Source organism: Schistocerca gregaria, chromosome 3 (genome assembly GCF_023897955.1).
Source record: "Schistocerca gregaria isolate iqSchGreg1 chromosome 3, iqSchGreg1.2, whole genome shotgun sequence".
In the NCBI taxonomy this organism is placed as follows: Eukaryota; Metazoa; Arthropoda; class Insecta; order Orthoptera; family Acrididae; genus Schistocerca; species Schistocerca gregaria.
Window position 1 is genome coordinate 560914822 of NC_064922.1, and position 22363 is coordinate 560937184.

General features: G+C 45.0%; 1 protein-coding gene across 1 annotated transcript in view; it reads right to left on the reverse strand.

Annotated features, from left to right (window-relative positions):
- Window positions 1-22363, reverse strand: part of LOC126354789 (protein scarlet-like) — a 344992-nt gene that overhangs the window by 140069 nt on the left and 182560 nt on the right. The window contains exons 2-3 of the mRNA XM_050004699.1: window positions 9676-9796; window positions 5603-5701 (exon numbers count right to left, since the gene is read on the reverse strand). Of these exons, the coding sequence (XP_049860656.1) occupies window positions 5603-5701; window positions 9676-9796 (220 nt within the window). The remainder of the gene's footprint in view (window positions 1-5602; window positions 5702-9675; window positions 9797-22363) is intronic.

Genomic DNA, 22363 nt, shown 5'->3' on the forward strand with positions numbered 1-22363 from the left:
TAGACATGAATGGGTGCAGATGACCAAATAGGATGTTTACGTACGTGTCACCTACCAGAGTCGTATCTAGACGTATCAGGGGTCCCATATCATTCAAACTGCACACGCCCCACACCATTACAGAGCATTCACCAGCTTGAACACGCCCCTGCTGCCATGCAGGGTCCATGGATTAATGAGGTTGTTGTCTCTATACCCTCACAAGTCTATACGCTCGATATAATTTGAAACGAGACTCGTCCGACCAGGCAACATGTTACCAGTCGTCAACAGTCGAATGTCGGTGTCGACGGGCCCAGGCGAGGCGTAAAGCTTTGTGTCGTGCTGTCGGCAAGGGTACACGAGTGGGTCTTCGGTTCCGAAAGCCCATTTGGATGGTATTTCGTCGAATGGTTCGCACGCTGACACTTGGCTGATGGCCCAGCATTGAAATCTGCAGCAATTTGAGGACGGGTCGCATTTCAGTCACGTTGAACGATTATCTTCAGTTGTCGTTGGTCCAGTTCTTGCAGGATCTCTTTCCGGCCGTAGCGATATTGGAGATTTGATATTTTACCGGATTCCTGATATTCACGGTACACTCGTGAAATGGTAGTAAGGGAGAATCCCCACTTCATCGCTGTCTCGGAGATGATACATCCCATCGCTCGTGCGCTGTCTATAACACCACCTTCAAATTCACTTAAATCTTGATAATCTGCCATTGTAGCAGCAGTAATAGACACTTATATAGGCATTGCCAATCGCAGTGTCGTTTTCTGCCTGTTTACATATCTCTGTATTTGAGTACGCATGCCTGTACCATTTTCTTTGGCGCTTCAGTGTATTTTCATGTTAACAATTGAAACAGTCTTTCTTAAGCACAGTCCTTAGAATGGGTCATCTCTATCATGTCAGACAGAAAGAAACTACGCTTACCCGCCCGGGTAGCTGCGGGTGTTAAACGCAATCGCTAGTGCTGCGGGAAGTTTGCCATCCACGGGTCGAATCCGTTCGGCTGAACAACGTCGAAGGGTCGATTTTCCGGTCAGCCTGGATGTGTTTTTTTAGAGGGTTTCCCAAATCCCACGAGGTGAATACCTCGCTGGTTCCTTTGTTCCGTGTCCGCATCTCGTGGTCGTGCGGTAGCGTTCTCGCTTCCCGCGCACGGGTTCTCGGGTTCGATTCCCGGCGGGGTCAGGAATTTTCTGTGCTTCGTGATGGCTGGGTGTTGTGTGTTGTCCTCAGGTTTAAGTAGTTCTAATTTCTAGGGGACTGATGACCATAGATTTTACGTCCCATAGTGCTCAGAGCCATTTGAACCATTTTTCCGTGTCAGATATGCGCTATGGAAACATTTAGAACATTTTCTCGCACCTCCTCACAGAATTTACTCTGCATGCAGACAGGTTGCGTACACTGGTTGTGTCCTGGGAGGTGAGTCGTAGACTGGTGACCTTATCTTTAAACACTCATTCAGCAGCCGCAGATATACTCTCGCTATGCAATTGTGACCAACTTATGGGGAGCAAATAACTTTAAATGAGGGTAGCCGTAGCAGAAATTCTGCATGCTGAATAAAATGTCTTCTGCTCAGGCTGTTAAAGCCCATAATTGGAAGGTCACGACTGGTTTCTCATTCTTAAAATGAATCATCAGGTGATCTATACGTTAGAGGTGTAACATATTTACCGTTTGGAATAACTAATGTTTAAAAATAAGTTATTAAAAGCACGTAAGGCCACCAAGAATAGTATACTTACTTTATCTTTCAAATAATTGTAGTACTTTGGAAAAATAGTTACAGACAAGTCCCATTTCACCGTGAAGGCAAAAAAAAAAAAAAAAAGAAAAGAAATTTGCTCTGAGCACTATGCGGCTTAATTTCTCAGGTCATCAGTCGCCTAGAACTTAGAACTAATTAAACCTAACTAACCTAAGGACATCACACACATCCATGCTCGAGGCAGGATTCGAACCTGCGACCGTACCGGTCGCACGGCTCCAGATTGCAGCGCCTAGAACCGCACGGCCACTCCGGCCGGCCCCGAAAAAGCAGTCGCAGTCTATAAAAGAAAGGCGCATCTCAGTAATTATGAAAAACGGAAGAACTCGGAAAAACCGCAGGTGCGTAAGAACACCAGAATAGAAGCATATTCCTTAGGTATACCCTTTGGCTGTCAATATAGCCATACCCTTGCTTGTTGGGCGATTAGTTTAATAACACTGAACAGCCTCTTTCCATCCTTCTCGTTGCTACTCTCGATTCAGCCTTTCCTGTAACTCTGTGCATGCGCCATTTAGGGTCCGGTGTCATAGTAGTGTACTGCCAGTTTAGCTGAGTTTCGTGGCGTGTTACATCCCTGAGCAGTCTGCGGATACGGTGTATGTTCAGCCTTGCTTATTTCTAGCCTGGTTCCTATTTGAAGTTAGGCTAGGTTTCTTTCACTTTATTTATTCGTGTGTTCTTACCGCACCTACCCTTTCTCCGAGTTATTCCGTTTTTTATACGTACATAGATATGATGCATGGTGGCACAGTTCAACACGAGGCTGACGATAGCTGCACCACAGCGAGACACTTGTAGATTGGTGATACTGAACGGAACAATGTGAAACATACATACATTGGCAATGCAACTTAGCAGAAGACCGTGAGAGCACTGATGTAAGGCAAATAGTGGCATAGAGCCATCAACTGAGTAATGATAATGAAACTAGTTTCTGCAAGGCGTATGGTGGCGATTTGTCTCGCCGTGAGAGCAGTAGATGTATCAGCAACGTTAGACAGACATAGTGTACGAATGGGACTCACGACGATAATCACAGTACCCCAAAGGCGTGACTGATTAGATGATTCAAGACAGTTATGTTATGTGTATCCTCGGTTGCGAATATGGGAAACCATCAGCTGTAGAATGGAATCGCGACGACAAAAATATGTGCCGGTCCGGGACCCGAATTCAGATTTCCCGCTTATTGCGAGCCGCCGCCTTAAAATTTGACTCCCCAGGCATGACACACGCCACTCTCGAATTTCCGTTTGTCGTCAACCATGTGTCTACAGTCTGCACTCGTACATCCATTATGTATATTCCTGAACAGGTGAGACATTTTACTTGAAAGTCACTTGCGTGCACACGTTTTCGAAGGAACTTTGCAAAGTTATTTAGAATACACATGCACTACTATATCGCCTCAAGAGAGTAGTGGCAGAAAGATGAACAAGCTGTGGAAAACACACCATACAGAGTGAACTTTAATAAAACCGACAAACTTCAGGAACGGATTCCTGACAGGAAATGGGGGTAAAAGGGTCCTATGAATATGTCTCCGGAAATGCAGCGCTTCCACGGTAGATGGCGCTGACGAACGAAAGTTCCACTGACCACTTTCCGTGCGTTCCTTATGTGTTGCAGACTGTTTGATTGACCTAGTGTGCTGTAAGCAGCAGAATCGTCAGGTATTCGTGTCCGGAACAAGCCGAAGTGGTGTCTGTGTACAGCACAGCGGACAGAAATGGTAAAGAGGTAGAACGGATATACCAAAAGCTACTCTCATAGACACTCACCACATCAAACCACATTGCAAGCTCTTTTTGGGCGTTTCTGTGTCATGGGACCTTTCAGAAAGACGGAAGTGCAGGTTAGGCAGCGGATGGTGCGTACACCAAACTGAGAGGAGAACCCGTTTCCACAGGATGTTGAGACGAACCCTAATACAAGTTCCAGGTAAGTCGCCCGCCGACACGATGTAAGCCGAATTACGATTATGTACATCCTGCACGATAACCGCTACCATTCCTATCACTTGCAATCACTTGGAGACTAGTTTGAACATCTGTTGTGACGTGGGTGTGATGCAGCTCTGCACTGTGTTCGCGATGCTTTGTTGTTGTTGCACGCAGACTGGCCGTTTCCGGGCACATGTTCATACAACTTATTTTCCCCCATTTGCAGTTAGGAATCCGTCCCTGCAGCTTGTTAGTTTCATCAATATTCACCCTTAATGGACGGTGGCGTCACTTGCGTGTGACTGGTGTTGACATTTATGAAAAAGTGTTATACTGGCACCACGAATACAACAACCATTAACATTAGGAAAGTGTTTTTCTCCCACTTGTGTGAGACATATACCGGGTGTCCCAGAAGTGTTGCGACAAACTTCGAGGGATTGTAGCAGGTGTCTTGGGGAACATGTAGTGAATAGTAAACTGTGACCGGAAGCCTCCAAAGACGCTACACAGGCTGGAAGTTATGTGCTCCGGCGCCTGTCACAAGATCACCTGTTCGGCAACAAATGTGCCTTTGTTTGCTGACAGACCTTAGGCAATGTTATATGTTATTCATTGATTGTCACTGATCGCTACGATCGCCACTGGATAAGATGGCGCTAGGTGATACACAGAAAGGCGTTGTCTCCTATGAATGCGATGCTTTGTTGCCTCTGTGGAAGACGGTTTCGGACACTGATTTCCAAAAATGGTTCAAACGGCTCTGAGCACATTGGGATTTAACATCTGAGGTCATCGGACCCCTAGAACTTAGAACTACTTAAACCTATCTAACATAAGGATATCACACACATCCATGCCCAAGGCAGGATTCAAACCTGCGACCATAGCGGTCGCGCGATTCCAGACTGAAGTGCCTAGAATCGCTCGGCCACTCCAGCCGGCAGTGATTTCCATGTGCAGTTTATTTTTCACCTGATACCCTCCAAAACCTCCAGTGGTTTTGGTATACAGAAGGAAAAAAACTGCTGCTGGAAGCCCATGTCCGAAACCGTCATGCTTCACGGTAATAGATCATCACATTCGTGAAAGACAAGGCCTGTCTACAGAGCAACTAACTCCATCTTCGTGGCCATCAGTCGCGACCATTTAATAACATACAACGTGGCGAGGTGTCCCGTCTCTGGTCTGTCACCGTACAAAAGCACATTTGGTGCCGAGGAGGTGACCTAATCACCAGCCACTATGATTTCGATACTCTGTAGCATCGTTGGATGACGTTTCCAGACACGGGCTCCCATTCTCCATTTGTACCTCAAGACATTCTCTACAGCCCCTCAAAGTTTGTCGCGGCATTATTGGGACACTCTGTATATAATACTTCCATTACGGCTACAACAGGATCATACTGCCATTTTGCAATGCATCAAGAGACTTTAGTAAATGCCTAGCCTGACATATATATGCAGTTGCAGTGGCAGTGTAATGCACAAAAATGTTCTATGTAGTTAGCGTGCCACGTGTACTTAGCGTGCTACATGTTGTGGCTATGGTTTACCCGGGAGAGTTTCTTAGATTCAGTTAAGCGAGACACAACTGTAATTGGGAAGTGGTTCAACAGGTAGGTTTTATCGAGTTCACTAGCCCCAGAGGCGTATATTGTATTTTTGGTTCCCACTACGCAGGTGGTGGTCTACTCACCAGCATGACACAGTGATGCAGGGGTACCCTTACCAGGAGGATGGTGTCCTCGCTTCAGTGAGAGAGTGATGGCAGTACTCGTAAGGTTGTAGTTAAGCCTGATACTATGATGTAGTCACTGGAGAGGAAGCACACACTGGAAGACCTCTACGTGCACTGTTGAGTGGCACTCGGTGGCAGCTGGACTCACCAGGGGATCGATGTGCGAGGGCCGCCAGCAGGGTACTTTTCCCAGCGCCGCTGCCTCCAATAAGCGCCACCAGTGATCCAGGTAGCACGGCTCCCGTCACTGTCAAAAGCAAAACACAACATGCAGATTACTGTCCTCTCGAGAAAAACAATGGCGAAACTCCAGTTGACCACCATTTGTAATTACAATACATAACAAAAATCGGCTGCACCCATGTAATTCGCTGCTGAATTTTACAAAGTGGGCGCTTCTTAACGGTACAGATCAGTTGTTGGCAGTGCATCTCCTTGACAGGTTGACGACATCCATTTGCACACTTTGTGTCTTGATTTTGGTTACAAAAGGTTCGAATTATTCTCGTTACGTGGATGGTCCTTTTTTCATTTCCTGTTTTTTCCGCTGAAAGGCGTTACGGATGTATATACAGTGCATCAGTTAAGTCATGATGCAGTTGTAAACTCTCCTTCTGGCTAACATAAACGAAATGACAGGCTGAAACTTGCGCTACACTAGTCAGTATCGCAAAGCATTTCTGTAGTGTGATGTTCGATAGTGTGCGCGAGCAGGTGGTGATGCAGTGGTGCGAACCATGTGGCAGCATTCCACCAGGGCACGTCAGTCGAGACCTCGACAGTACAAAGGAATGTTCAGCATGTTCTGTGGCTTGTTTAATTCGAACCCATGACCAACGTTCAAAGTGAATATAGTCAAATGTAAGACGAAGACCCACTACACAGAAATAACATTAATCGGTGGGATAATCAGTTAAAGGATACCGGCAGTTTTATAGGCATCCGCCACTCTAGTAGGCCTTCGGCGAGTGGCGAGTCTTTCGAACACTTTTCACTGTCTGTGTTGTAATATTATCAATGATTTCGTTTGAAAGACTGAATCTAGTTAGTGGTGACTAATGTTCAGCGTAGTCGGAGGTCTATCTAGCTTGGAAGCTGAGGGTTTCAGATTTCATTATTTGTTTACTTCTGTGCAAGGCACAGCGCCCCATACATTGTCTGACAAAAAAAAATAGAAGCACCCAGAAGACGAGGTCATATGTCAATGATCTTCGAACACGCTATTGACGGTTATTTAAATGATTGTAGCTGCAATTCTTCGTAACAGGTAGGACGGGCATCAGAATGCATTAGTGTTGCTTGCCTTTAGTGCTGCCACCAGACCTGGTAGGGTACCTACAGTGCGTGGTGAGTGGTCACTGTGAAGGACGCAGCGATGCCCCGTACACATGTTACCAGCACCTAGCAGAGTTTGAAACGGACCTCACTGTGTATCTCCGTTTTCCGGCTGGTCGAATCGTGCAACATCCTGAGTTGTGGGGCACTCGGATGTGACAGTCGCACTGTTTTAACTGCATGGAAACGTGAAGGCAACGGTACTCGTCGTCACGTTTCCAGTAAACCACGTGGCACCACCACAAGCGAGAATCACCGTATTCTGCACAACGCTCGTTATAACCCTTTCACAAGTGCGCTTGCCATCCGACAACACGCAATGGGCTTCCTGTAACATTCTGCATCGTCTTGCACAATCGGTCGGAAACTAACAGCAGCCGGACAAAGGAATTATTTTTCATAGTCGCTTACAACACTAGTATGAGGGTGTCCCAAGGAGGACGTCTGGCGTCCGAGCGTGAGGAGCCATAAGGTGTGACTTTAAGATAAGGCTGGTGTTGACTGAGGGACCTCTAACGGCACAACGAGACGTTATGGACATTCTGCGTCCCTATGTTTCACCTCCCATCCAAAAGTATCCTGTGGACATTTTTAGCAGGACAATCTCGTCCATACATGGCTCGTGTATCTATGAACTGTTTGTGTGATGATGAGACGCTTCTGTAGCCAGCAAGAAGACCAGATCACACGTAAAACTTGTAAAACCAGTTCGGGCGTAAGCTGCAACCCAGTGCCATTATCCTGTGTATCAATATCCAGTTAAAACAGCTGTGGGCCAGATTGCCTCAGGAGAGGCTGCAGTGGTTTTAAGACGCTTTCGAATAGAATCAGTGTACGCACAGAGACCAGAGGGGCTACTTTATATTGATAAGTAAGCTGATACAGCTATAGCGTCAAATATATTCTCATCCGCTAACTTTCTTTTCAAGAATGAGATTTTCAGTCTGCAGCGGAGTGTGTGCTGATACGAAAGTTCCTGGCAGATTAAAACTATGTGCCGGACCGAGACTCGAAATCGAGACCTTTGCCTTTCGCGGGAAAGTGCTCTACCATCAGAGTTACTCCAGCACGACTCAGGCCCCGTCCTCACAGCCTTACTTTCTCCAGCTAGGACTGGGCGTGAATCGTGCTTGGGTAGCTCAGATGGTAGAGCACCTGCCCCTGAAAGGCAAAGGTCCCGAGTTCGAGTCTCAGTCCAGCACTTAGTTTTAATCTGCCAAGATGTTTCATATCAGCGCACACTCCGGTGCAGAGTGAAAAGCTCACTCTGGAAACATCCCCTAGGCTGGGGCTAAGCCAGGTCTCCGCAATATTCTTTCTTCCAGGAGTGCTAGTTCTGCAAGGTTCACAGGAGAGCTTCTGTGAAGTTAAGAAAGTAAGAGACGAGATACTGGTAATTCAGACAATTCCATATAGCTGTGTCTCCTCACATTAAAAAAATTACCGCTCCTGCTACATTGGTAAACTTCTGTTGTGGTTTTGGTTGACAGTTCACTGGGAGTAAGAGCACACGGAACCGCAGATCCCGCAACACGCTGTGACACCCTGCAACCAGGACATGAGTACAACTCCTCGTAACAGCAAATCGCTGCGTATGCCCCACTCTGTCACTTAACTCCCTCTTTTCTCCGGCGTCATACTAGGCATCACATTAAAGTTACACTTCTGTGTACACTTTCAAGCATTTTACTGGAGGAATAGCAGAGACTAGGGTTCAATTTGCATGGCATATAGTCGTCGGTTCCATGTGACGTGAACCTCTGATGTTTCAGACAGCAACTACTGCAACAAAACATTTGATAACAACATCACTACATTGGTAAACTTATGCTGTGGTTTTGGTTGAGAGTTCACTGTCTGTCTCTCTTCAGCAATTAGGGCCGTATGTTTTAACATAACATCGATCAGTCACTTTTTATTCAGAATGTGGAAGCGTCCTTCAATGTACAGAGCATGCAAGTTCTTCTTTGACTCACATTTCACTGACACTGCGGCGACAGAAAACGTGTGGGATAAGGCAACTGACCTCAGTCCCCTACGGCAATCAGTACTGGTGAACAACAAAATTATATCGAATATAGGGGCGGGAACTAAACGCTTCCATGATGATGGTTGTGACTTCACGATTCATTCAGTTTTCCTTGTAACAGCATAATAGGATACAAAATGGTATTTTTAGTGGTGTGCTAATATAACCAGTCATGTCTGAGTGAAATTTTAGGATTTTCTAACAATTTCTTCACGATTTTCTATCGAACGTTGTAGTAATAGAAAAGCTAACTACATTTCTTTATCACAGTTCGTCGAGGCCAGGGAAAAATCAATCCAGCTGTCCATTCTTCTACCAATAAGTGCAGAGTTCATGTAGGAAACTGGTCTACTGAGGAGCTCCTTCATTATTCTCAATCCAGGCCGTCGCAAGTTGGCAATATTGTTGGAGCAAGTATTCAGTGCTTTTGCCTTCCTAGCGTCAACATTAGCTTTCGAATCTAGAGCCACTGCATTTTCTTCATGTACCTCACCAACTTAATCCATCGAAATCACCAACTTAATCCATGGAAATCATTTGATCGTTTCGCTACCGACCACTCAAGGAAGGAATTCACTGGCGTAGGAGCCCACGTTCATCCTTTGGTAGGGTCAGGGACCACGGTGGCAGACAAAAAAATTCTAGGTGGTTGCTTCGTTGGTCTGCAATAAAGTTCCATCAAAGGTCGACGTAAGTCTCAACGGAGAAATCCGCAAAACAAGTACGTAGTGGTAGAGTTACCATGGATTGTACTTGTGCCGAAAAATTAAATGTAGAATTTTAGTGAGCTCAGTATGGCGAACTTTCAGAGTTATAGAGTACATAAAATGAAGAAGCCAATACATGGAATTACGTACCATTATTGATGATTCGAGTGTAAGTCTGTGATGAGGACAAGAAGACCCTTGTCTTCTTCTTCATGACGTACACCGACAGGTCCCTCCAGGTGAGGGCCACGCCGTAGTTGTTCTTCTTGCTCTGAAACACACGTAACGGTATAGTATTAACATGTGCCATCTGACTCAATCTCTGCTGCCGAAAATGTCGGTCGCACTTCCTTGTTTACTTATCCTATACACCACAAATCCGTCTGATTACGTAACAGTTGTGTAGCTGATATCTTGTGGGATGGTAATACCACCAGTGTTCGACGTTCAACTATCTACTTTTTCTGCGATACTTTAGACGTAGTTAAGTTGACTACCACCACTGACAGTGGTTTCCGATACTTATAGTAAGCCAAGTAGCACTGTAGTCTTGAGTCTACGATAAATTGTGTAGATACCCACACATCTGGCTCTGTGAGATAATTTTCAGCTCTGACTGTGAAAAAATTAAATACAAGAGAGCTCCAGAGTAGATAACAACCAAAGAGAGAAGACGGAAGATCCATATTCAGAATGAAAGGGATAATGTATAGGCTATCTGAACCATCACATCGAGTCCACAAATTATACTGTCCTCATTTCCATTCATTGATATTCTACAGTATTACGTTTTCAGTCACATCAACGGACGTTATTAGTTCAGAAAAGGAGAAATAAAAAGATTTCTTATATCAGTTCACGATAACACAATTGTACTTGAGTCTTGGAAACCTAACACAGCCATACCACTTTATCACGTTCCCTGTGGAAGTTTATTGTTAATGTCAGAGCCTCAGCTTTCTTTCAGTGAAATTAGAGAGAAATGATCTGCACTTGCGAAACACTTTGCGACTGCTATAGAGGTTTCTTTTATTGCAGAGAGGCGTAATTTTACAAGATTAAATTTTGGCGGAAGACGGCGGTTGATTTCTTTTGTATCTACATCTACATGACTACTCTGAAATTGACAATTAAGTGCCTGGCAGACGGTTTATCGGGCCACCTGCAAGGTATTTGTCTACCCTTTTACGCTCGAACAACAAGAGAAAAAATGAACACACAAATCTTGTGTGAGCTCTGATTTTACTTATTTTATTACAATTATCATTTCTTCCTATGTAGCTAGGTACCAACAAAATATTTTCGTATGCAAAGGGGAAAGTTGGTGATCAAAATTTCGTGAAAAAATCCTGCTGCAGCGATAAACGCCTTTGTTTTAACGACTGCCACCGCAACTCAAATATCATATCCGCGATACACCGTTCATAAGTTCTAATATCTTCATGCACCCTTCTCTTCAGTTTTTGGAAAAAATTGCATTTTGTCCGGAGACAATGACTGATATGTTGAAAGCCATCGAACCACTAGGCTTCATCTCCTTCCATTCGGCGATATGTTCGTATCCAAATAACCTGCATTTTATATACAAATTACATACTGCTTGATATGCAAATTACTTATATTACAAACAAATCCAATCGAAATCGAGGTGACTACAGAAACCATGATTTATTTTCAACTGTAACAAAAATAATGACTGTGTAGGTGGTGTCTCCCTTCTTTCGTCTGTGCAGTTGTAAATATACCATGCATGTGTGCATTGTAAGGTTTCAGATGATTTCAGTGAACTATGTCAGCCTCAGAGCAGACAGTTCAGTAGAAGAACCATCCGAACCCCTGCTGCGTTCGCGGGTAGGGAAGTTCCAAGCCTGGGGTGCTCGACCGCTGGTATGACGGATAGCCGCTGGGTCACACCAGCTACCTACTGTGCGCTGCCACCTCCCCGGAGAGTCGTTGTTTTTCAGGCTAACTCTGCTAAACGTTTACTGCTATTGACACCAGCAATACGTTTCTCTTGTGGAAGGAGGATTCTTAAACATTATGGGCATTTCTTTGAGCCACTCTTAAGCGAAAATTTCTAGAAGAGGTACAGATCTCGAAAGCTTTCTAAAATTCACGGGCAGTGCCTAGAAACAATGGTTCCATGATTCAGCCACTAGTTCGGCGTCTAGCGCAATTTTTTACTTCTTTCGTGTTCCAATGCTAGAAAACAGTGCTCCAAAGACACCAAAGTTGAAACATCCGGATTGGCTGGAGCATTGTGATGTAATATTTTTTAGATGCAAGTTTCTCAAAGTGAGTCATCACTACACTTGATTGGGATGGCCGCATTTTCTCTATGTTCGTGGAAATTCAGCGGCGTCGACATAACTAACTTTTCTGGTCAGCGATTGCTACTTCTGGCACGGGAAATGTTGGAAAAACAGATGTTCTTTGCTCTTTTTAGGTGCTTCAGGTTTTGGTCTGAGCAGAGTCATTTCGGGCACTGAACAAAGCTGGGACACGCTTTGCTCAGAATACTTCAGGGGTAGACTTCACCCAGTAGACTTCTTGTTCAGTCCTCATCTGAGGACGATCCATCAGTTATTCGCATACAGGTTAGCAAGGCATTGGCACCACCAACAGCCTGCAACACTCACACTTCAGTGATGGTGAGATTTAAGGGTAGTACAGACAGAATAGGTGGTGTGGAATTTAGTTAGCCTCCATAACTTCACTGTTAGGTTCAAATGGGTGACTGAGACGGGCACAGAGGACATTAATTTCTTTTCTGTTCCGAGCATCATAACCAGTTACTTTCGTCAAGTAGCGGATTTTGGTCAGTTAATTTATAGTATGTTCCTTATCCTGAACTGTGCCAAGCATGGGTCATTCCAATTTTAATTCTTCGTTTTATTATTACTGTTTGTGACATCTGGGGAAGCTATCGCCGAATTATTTGACAATGTTTAAATGAAATCATATGTTGTTAATAAAGTCAGAGATTTATTTTATTTGTAAATTACAAAAATGCCTCTGAGCACTGTGGGACTTAATATCTGAGGTCATTAGTCCCCTAAAACTTAGAACTACTTAAACCTAACTAATCTAAGGACATCACACACATCCATGGCAGAGGCAGGATTCGAACCTGCGACCATAGCAGTCACGCGATTCCGGACTGAAGCGCCTGGAACCGCTCGCCCACCGTGTCGGGCTGTAAATTATATTCCATAGTTAGTTATCCCTTTGCATAATTAACGAGAATTTGTCATTACCCTTCACCCATGGATCCTTTGCTGGGTCAGTAATTAGCAACTGTTTACTCTATTGCACATTGTTTAATTAGCGCGTTTCCTTGGGCAGAGATACAGATAGCCAACCAGAGAGCGTCTTTAATCTCTCTCTTTAATAGAAGGGGGTGGTTAACAAATGTTTTCTGCTCGTAATTCGACTGCATGAACGTAAACATGAAGTGTACAAATTAAATAAACGTTTTGGGTACAGTTGTATTTTTATGTTTAGTGAATGACTGTCACAGCGTATGCAATAACACATCCTGGAATTCTGGGCAGTGATGTGTGCACTATTCTACAAAATCCATTTTACCCAGCGACCCCTTTCATTTGGTTTGGTGTTAATGTCACCAGAATTAGAAGTACATGTCGCTGGAGAGGAGAGTTTGCACTTTGAAAACAACTACACGCCTTGGCTTAGCCATTAGCATTTATCTTCTCCCTCCCATACCAACAAGGTATGCAGCAGACGTTCTTTAGAGATAAAAGCAGTGAATTACTGCACACTAATACTTAGAATGTGGTCGCGATCTATGCCCGACCTCATCTGGTAATGGCGTTGCCCTTGGAAATCAATTATCCTGTTTCGAGTTCCGGTACAGCAACGTTTTTTCATCTGTCAAGATGTTTCACTGTATGAAATGCCCGCAGCATCCTTGGTGTCCTCGAGACAACTGATATCTATAGCCTTGTGATTATCGAGAATAAACAAAGGGAGTTGTGTTTGGCAAGATTTCCGCGTCGAACACGGACTGTTACTTATTCTACGAGACACAAAAATAGAAATCAACAAATTAAAGAAGATAAATAAGATTGTAAAATATCTAGTAGCCAAGACGATATACAAGAGAAATAGAATGATACTAATAATGAAAAAAAGGAAGAGAGAGTGAAGTAGGAAATAGGAGTGCATGAAAAAAGAAAATAGAAATCATTATTGCCACTTTATGTTGTGTAGACGACTGCTTACATACCTTGGAGAGGCCTCAGTATGCGTTGTAAAGTAAACTAGAATCTTTGTAATGTCGGTACCGATGGCACTTTACGTCCAGTTATTAGCTTCAGTAATCTTATACATTTGAAAGCTAGTCAAGAATGTCATGGACTGGAGTATTTCCCGTTACACTATGTGCGTGACTGACGAGATAATTTCGTACCAATGCCCGCTTTTAAACTCAGCCATGCATCCGAGGACAGTATCACGAATTAGAACTGTTTGTACCCTGTTGTTGAAACAGCTTTTCCTCCACAACGTGTCGTAACCTCCTGCCCCGTATACGTGTTTTCTAGTCAACCCGCTCTGTTTTGTCTGAGTCTGAGAAAATTGCGGCTATTCCGTTCAGGACACCTTAATTCGTCTCATCACGCGATACCCCGTTGACACGAGTGGCGTGCAGCTGTTGACTCTATCTTGTCAACAGATTTTCATACACTGGACAGTCCAGTGACAACCAATCACGGCTAACCAAAGACCCACAGTCGTAGCTGCTCCGCTTTGTTCTTTTCATTCTACACAGGAATTCTGGGTGTTGACCACGCCCAGTCAGCTACGGTGTGAGACCACACAATAGTTTTAGGTCAACCGCTCCGAGGCTCTCCCTGGCATCTGGAACAAATTAACAAGACTGCCTTGTGAGAGAGGAGCCCAGTCTCTTGTGTCATTAACTTATAATACGTTCTCTAAATGAGTAAGTAGTGGTCTGCTTTAACTGTTGTGTAGTTTTCTTTTCTCGGCACAGTATCTGGCTGCTCTGTCTCTAATACTCAGATCAAGAGGTACGACTCAAAATATAGCTAGGAGTTTTTAGTAACTGAAGACACAAAATCTGAATACAAGTACACGCGATCATTTTTTAATATTTATGAATAATAATGCAGAGTCAAGATATCAGTTATAATGCACACGTTTCCCAAAAAATAAAGGAAATTGTGAAATTAACTATTATTATTATCAGGAAATTATTAAATTCTGTTCAAAAATGGGAAACAAAATACAATGAGGAATTCTACAGCTACGCTGAATACATAAGATCCGTACGCGGTCTCGTTTATTGCTGAACTAACCCAAAGTCTAACATTCACCTTCCTTAGAAATGGCCTTACGTGCTCTTTCCATTTCGCGTCGCTTTGCAACATTGCGCCTAGAAGTTTAATAGACGTGATTGTGTTAGGCTACTAATATTGTATTCGAGCACTACAGGATTGCTTTTCCTAGTTATCTTAATTAATTCAGATTTTCTCAAACTTAGAGCAAGCTATCATTCATCAGACTAAATAGAAATTTTATCCAAGTCACTCGAAAACCATATTTCCTCGTACGCAACAGCGTCTCGGGAAAGAGTCGTAGATAGTTGATCGCTCTATATATCACCTGACTTGTATATAGAGAGAAGAAGAATGAACCTGTCTCACCTCCCTATTGCACTACTTTTCTCCGATGAATGCCCTCCATCCGAGATTATCTGCTGTGTTCTATTACCAGAAAAGTCTTGGAGCTACTCACATGTCTGGAAACCTACACTCCTGGAAATGGAAAAAAGAACACATTGACACCGGTGTGTCAGACCCACCATACTTGCTCCGGACACTGCGAGAAGGCTGTACAAGCAATGACCACACGCACGGCACAGCGGACACACCAGGAACCGCGGTGTTGGCCGTCGAATGGCGCTAGCTGCGCAGCATTTGTGCACCGCCGCCGTCAGTGTCAGCCAGTTTGCCGTGGCATACGGAGCTCCATCGCAGTCTTTAACACTGATAGCATGCCGCGACAGCGTGGACGTGAACCGTATGTGCAGTTGACGGACTTTGAGCGAGAGCGTATAGTGGGCATGCGGGAGGCCGGGTGGACGTACCGCCGAATTGCTCAACACGTGGGGCGTGAGGTCTCCACAGTACATCGACGTTGTCGCCAGTGGTCGGCGGAAGGTGCACGTGCCCGTCGACCTGGGACCGGACCGCAGCGACGCACGGATGCACGCCAAGACCGTAGGATCCTACGCAGTGCCGTAGGGGACCGCACCGCCACTTCCCAGCAAATTAGGGACACTGTTGCTCCTGGGTTATCGGCGAGGACCATTCGCAACCGTCTCCATGAAGCTGGGCTACGGTCCCGCACACCGTTAGGCCGTCTTCCGCTCACGCGCCAACATCGTGCAGCCCGCCTCCAGTGGTGTCGCGACAGGCGTGAATGGAGGGACGAATGGAGACGTGTCGTCTTCAGCGATGAAAGTCGCTTCTGCCTTGGTGCCAATGATGGTCGTATGCGTGTTGGTCGCCGTGCAGGTGAGCGCCACAATCAGGACTGCATACGACCAAGGCACACAGGGCCAACACCCGGCATCATGGTGTGGGGAGCGATCTCCTACACTGGCCGTACACCTCTGGTGATCGTCGAGGGGACACTGAATAGTGCACGGTACATCCAAACCGTCATCGAACCCATCGTTCTACCATTCCTAGACCGGCAAGGGAACTTGCTGTTCCAACAGGACAATGCACGTCCGCATGTATCCCGTGCCACCCAACGTGCTCTAGAAGGTGTAAGTCAACTACCCTGGCCAGCAAGATCTCCGGATCTATCCCCCATTGAGCATGTTTGGGACTGGATGAAGCGTCGTCTCACGCGGTGTGCACGTCCAGCACGAACGCTGGTCCAACTAAGGCGCCAGGTGGAAATGGCATGGCAAGCCGTTCCACAGGACTACATCCAGCATCTCTACGATCGTCTCCATGGGAGAATAGCATCCTGCATTGCTGCGAAAGGTGGATATACACTGTACTAGTGCCGACATTGTGCATGCTCTGTTGCCTGTGTCTATGTGCCTGTGGTTCTGTCAGTGTGATCATGTGATGTATCTGACCCCAGGAATGTGTCAATAAAGTTTCCCCTTCCTGGGACAATGAATTCACGGTGTTCTTATTTCAATTTCCAGGAGTGTATTTCGTATGCTAGGACTTTGTCAAAGTGTGCGCAGGACTGTGTCAAACCCTTTCTGGAGATCTAGGAAGCTGTAATGTACCTGTTGCCTTTCATCCATGATTCGCAGGAGGAAAGACCTAATTGTGTACGTGTTGGGTGATGTTTTCCAAATCCGTGTTGATTCGCGAATATAAGCTTTTTCCCTCAAACGTCTGTGAATTCCTAAGGGACCAAACTGCTGAGGTCATCGGTCCCTAGACTTACACACTACTTAAACTAACTTAAAGTAATTACTGGGAAGAACAATACACACGCCCATGCCCGAGGGAGGACTCGAACCTCCGGCAGGAGGGGCCCCGCAATGCGTGCATGGCACCTCAAACCACGCGGCCACGCGGAGCGTTCTTTTTCCATTTATTACGGAATTAGTCGCATATTGCGAATTCTTTGACATTAGCTGAATTTGGTATAGATAACCTACCAATTCTTGACAAACAAAAATTTGTTCCAGCCTGGACTGGTACAAACTTTTTTCTTAAACACGGAAAAATTGAAGGAAAAGAAACATTTTTAAAATTTAGTTCTGATGGACGTAACGAGGTCATCTTTTTCGCGAAGAAAGGGGTTTATCTTCTGTGGGAATCAAAGTATATTTTTTTCTTAAAAATGAAAAGCTATAGCGTCTAAAATTAAAAAAATTATTCCTCGGAAACTCTGAACGGTTTAGTTGCATTTAGAACTGAAACAGTTGACTCTTCTCTGACGATAATGAGCCATAATACTGGGCAGATAAACTAGGAAACGATTAGAATTTAAATAAAACTACGCTGGAATATATAAAACATTAAAACGGTAAAGTCACAGGTAAAATGAAGAACAACCGTTCGACAAAACTGAAAACATCTTCAGAGCACTGTAAGTGGTCCACTCTTAGCATAGCTACAAGAGTACAGAATAAATTCTATTGGGTTCCATTCTTCAACGCTGATTGGAAGACCGAGTACGAAGAGCTTTCTCATAACCATGCTGTATGACAGCTGACAAGAAATTGGCAAACAATTATCGATGTTTGTCAATTTTCTTTCAACTTTCAAGAAGTGTTTCCAAAAATACACCAAGTAAGAAAGCGCAACGGGATTTTGAACGTCAGTGACAAGATGAACCAGGAGGCCGACGACCCACGCTGTCGTGCTAGGCTTCGTCTTAAGAAAGGCAGAATAACACTGCTAACAGTCACATTTGCAGGAGTTGATCAGTTGACGAAAACCACCTTGCTTTGGGTGAACTTCCATACTGCTTTGACATTGTCACCATACCTTCCACAAGCATCTGGTTTGTTAGTAATGTATTATTCATAGCGCTCAGACATCTGGTAGCAGCACTGGGTGATAATGAGCTACATATTCTTCCACACGTGTTACGAGTCCCCTGCAGCAAGGGAATTTTGCAGCTTGTGGATTTGTGGATGCCCGAGCGTGCCAACGCCAGGTCGTTGAACGGTCTTGTGCTTCTCCGTGGCAGTCCATAAAACGTAATTCCTGAGGAGGAACTACTGCCGTAGAAAAGGCAGCTGGTACGGGATGCTTAACACCGCCACTGGGGCCTGGTCGCACTGCGGGCGATAAGTCGCCAGAGATTCCGCCTTCGATCCATCTGGGCTACTGGCCTGCAAGGTGGCTGTGTTGTTGACGAGCAGTGCCGTGCATTTGCAGTTGAAGTCGATTAGTTCTAGTCGCCCAGATGACATCTCCAGGACATACGTCACCACACTGACTTTAAAAGTCTCGTGTCTCCAGAACATCCAACATACAACTTGCGAGTTTGACGGCCGAGAATCTATGGTACACGTAGAACTTAACAGGCCTTGGAAGGATTGAACGAGTAGATTAATGTCACTTGTTTGTATGTAGATCAGTCTCTCTACTTGCGTGGATTCTGCAAAGACCCTTCAGAGTAACACGTTCGTTCCTGCGTTTGTTACGGATATGTAGTGACTCCAAGTCCCAATATCGTGTGGTTCCCCACAACTCGGTACCAAAGTCGTCTGTCGTCAATTCCGTAGTGGCCAACTGGGAGGGGACTGTTTTACGGCGATGGAGTGCTGCATCCAGGGTATATTCTTACTGACTGAGTTACTGACGAACCAAAACAATGTCATTGGCTTGTTCCGTGAAAATAACAACGTCGCCATTGTATTCTGCAGGCTTTAGGGTGGCGTGTCGTATCCTGACGCCACTGACCGTGCGGCCTGTGGCTCACAACAGGACGTCAGTCGTAATCACAAATAATAAAATAGCCACCGGGCAGCCCTCCTGGACAGATCATTGCATGGCAATTGGCTTCGTTCTCTGGCCATTCATGATCACCACAGACCTTGCTCCTGTGAGGAAGTTCTTTATGATCTGCAGGAACTGCAACCAAAGCCTAATTTAGCCATAACCGCAGTAGAGAGCTGTGGCTGATGAACTCGAAGACATTTGCGAAATCAGTTGACGAAATTTCCACAGAGAGCCTGTCGAGTGCAGTGTAGGAGACGGCGTCCCTATATGCAGATACTCTACAAGACTTTCGTGGACAGGTGATTTTGCCAGTGACGAGCTTCATTTTCTCTGCAACCCATCTTGCTAGAAGTTTATAATCGGTGATCAAGAGTTTTATGGGTCGTACGTCTAGTAACACGACACGTCGCTGGGTATCAACACTATTGGGCTTTCTAGATATTTTTTTTGGCACCGCTGTACCACGAGTTATGTCGTTCACCACGTCTCCAACTATATCCCAGAAGAGCTGATAAAATTCCATGGGAAGAAAATGCGTGTCTAAAGACATTCCTTTGAGCATCCTTTGATTACTGTATCGATGATATGCTGCGTCACCTTCTCTCCTAAAGCAAACGCGATCAAAGATAACGCATGGTGTTCCTTCGATCAAGAAGCGTATGGCAGCGCTGTCATCTTTGGTCGGCCGAAAGAGGTTGCTGAACTGCTTCGTGACATGAGTTACAATAGTGGTATTCCCAAGAGGAGGACTCCGGCATCCGTTACTATGGTTGTGAATTGCTTCCTGCACGCCTGTTGTGTTTCACGCCTCAGGTGACAGGCTGACGGTATTTAGTCGACCAAGTCACATTGCGGGCAGCTGCGGAAAAGGATCCCTTTCGTCTGTTCACGATGGATGCGAAGGGTGTTATCAATTTTACAGGGACATCTTGGAGACACTGTTGATAAAACTGGCGCCGTTTCTAGAAGCCATCCTCAACTGTGACTCAGCAAGGTCGATTCAGCACTCGAGGACGGAGCTGTAACTGCTAGTTTCTTGTATGCAGTGATGCCATACCAGACGTACTTACGCCCGGAGACCGGCTGCAGCAATACGACTTGTACTGAATTTCCAGAAAGGTGAAGTTCTTTCATTTCATACGCGAAGGAACAGTGGTCACTCAAAGTTACAGGATGCACTGCAACACTTTGTAAGTCTTCTTTGGGGCACATTCCGACATATGTCCTGTCAATCCTACTTCAAACCGCCTTTACAGATATGCGTAAACAGCGTGGAAGTAGGATGAAAATGACATCATGTGTCCAACTGTTCTTTAGTAGTCAAAATCTCAGCGAGTTCCGGACATTTAGTAGGCGTAGGATGCTGGTCGGCAAAGGCTATAACACAATTAAAATAGGCGCCGATGACTATTGGATGGGTTGTGGCCAAAAAGGGAGAAACAACTTGATTAAAAGAGCCGTATGTGGCACGTCTGTTATCTGTGTCAGGAGACGATATACGTTAAGAAATTACACCGCCCCCCCCCCCCCCCCCCTCGTTGTTACATGCTAAGGCGCGGCCGTTCGGTAAAAGTCAAATGTCTGTAGGTGCCGCACGTCTTTTTAAAGAATTGTGGTACCACATTTAGTGCCAGCCACGGTGACCGAGCGGTTCTAGGCGCTTCAGTCCGGAACCATGCCTCGGGCAAGGATGTGAGTGATGTCCTTAGGTTAGTTGGGTTTAAGTAGTTTTAAGTTTTAGGGGACTGATGACCTCAGATGTTAAGTCTCATAGTGCTCAGAGCCATTTTTGAACCACATTTACTGTCGAGTTTAATACTGTATATGACGTAGCCCAGTTATATTATATGACTCTTGGTAGTCACTTCGTGAAGCTGAAGTAGTGTAAAATCGACCGCATTTAAAAAAAAGTCATTAAAAGACACTATTTTATTCAGCGATGAATTGCGTTACTATTGAGTGTTAAAATGGAAACCACTTCGAACTGTCTGTTATGAGTAAGCGTGTAAAAATAGGTGATGCATAATTTGTTAAGAAGTGCCGCACGTCTTTTTAAAGAATTGTGGTACCACATTTAGTGCCAGCCACGGTGACCGAGCGGTTCTAGGCGCTTCAGTCCGGAACCATGCCTCGGGCAAGGATGTGAGTGATGTCCTTAGGTTAGTTGGGTTTAAGTAGTTTTAAGTTTTAGGGGACTGATGACCTCAGATGTTAAGTCTCATAGTGCTCAGAGCCATTTTTTAACCACATTTAGTGTCGAGTTTAATACTGTATATGACGTGGCCCAGTTATATTATATGACTCTTGGTAGTCACTTCGTGAAGCTGAAGTAGTGTAAAATCGACCGCATTTAAAAAAAAGTCATTAAAAGACACTATTTTATTCAGCGATGAATTGCGTTACTATTGAGTGTTGAAATGGAAACCACTTCGAACTGTCTGTTGTGAGTAAGCGTGTAAAAATAGGTGATGAATAATTTGTTAAGAAGTACTATGCTGTCATTTCCCACTAGAAGCTAAACTGGCGTAAAAGGCAAAACTGGCATAAAAGCAAAAACTAGCTTAAAATTACAGCTTTGTGAAAAACACCTACGAGACACAAATTGGCGAAACTAACAGACATGACGCTGTAGCAATAGTGCAAGCATGTCGCTACTTTATTACTGAGAATTTGTCTAAAATGTTTCTTCCGCGATAGAAGACAAGGCGGCATGGGAAGACGTCCATTTGCGTCGGACGACATGGCCGCTTCCGTCTGGCCCCCGCTATGGTTAGAGCCCGGGAATGCGAGGCAGCCATTCGCTGCTCTGTTCGGATTTGCTCTTAGTGGGCGCCATGGTATGCTCTTTTCCCATGTTAAGAAATGCTTTCATGTGTTTGTCCCTGGATGCGGGATTGCCAAACGACACAAGCGCCATACAGTACGCATGGAGATTGATTTTCCGTTGTCATAGGTTTTGGGTTTAAGGGCGCAAGGGGAGTTGTAGTTACGTCACAATTGGCTCTGAAGAGCGAGTTGGAAAAGTCTCACTCGGTATGAGAGACCACACCTCATTAATTCAGGGTTAAAGAGACTAAATATCTGCACGGGCAGGATAAAAAAAAAACGTGTGAACACTGTGAGAAACACATCCTTGAATATAAAAGCAGGTACTTGCCAAACCTGAAGATTTCGCTGTTGCATTTGACTACGAACGGCGCCAGTACAATTTCTCAGTACTTTTTCTTGTCAGTCGTGGTCAGAACAATGTTCTGTGCACTTGTGAGTGCATTATGTCGGAGCTAAGTGAACTCGATCGTAGGCAGATTGTTGGTGCTCGTGTGGTGAATGACTCCATAAACGAAGTATCCAAAGTGTTTGCT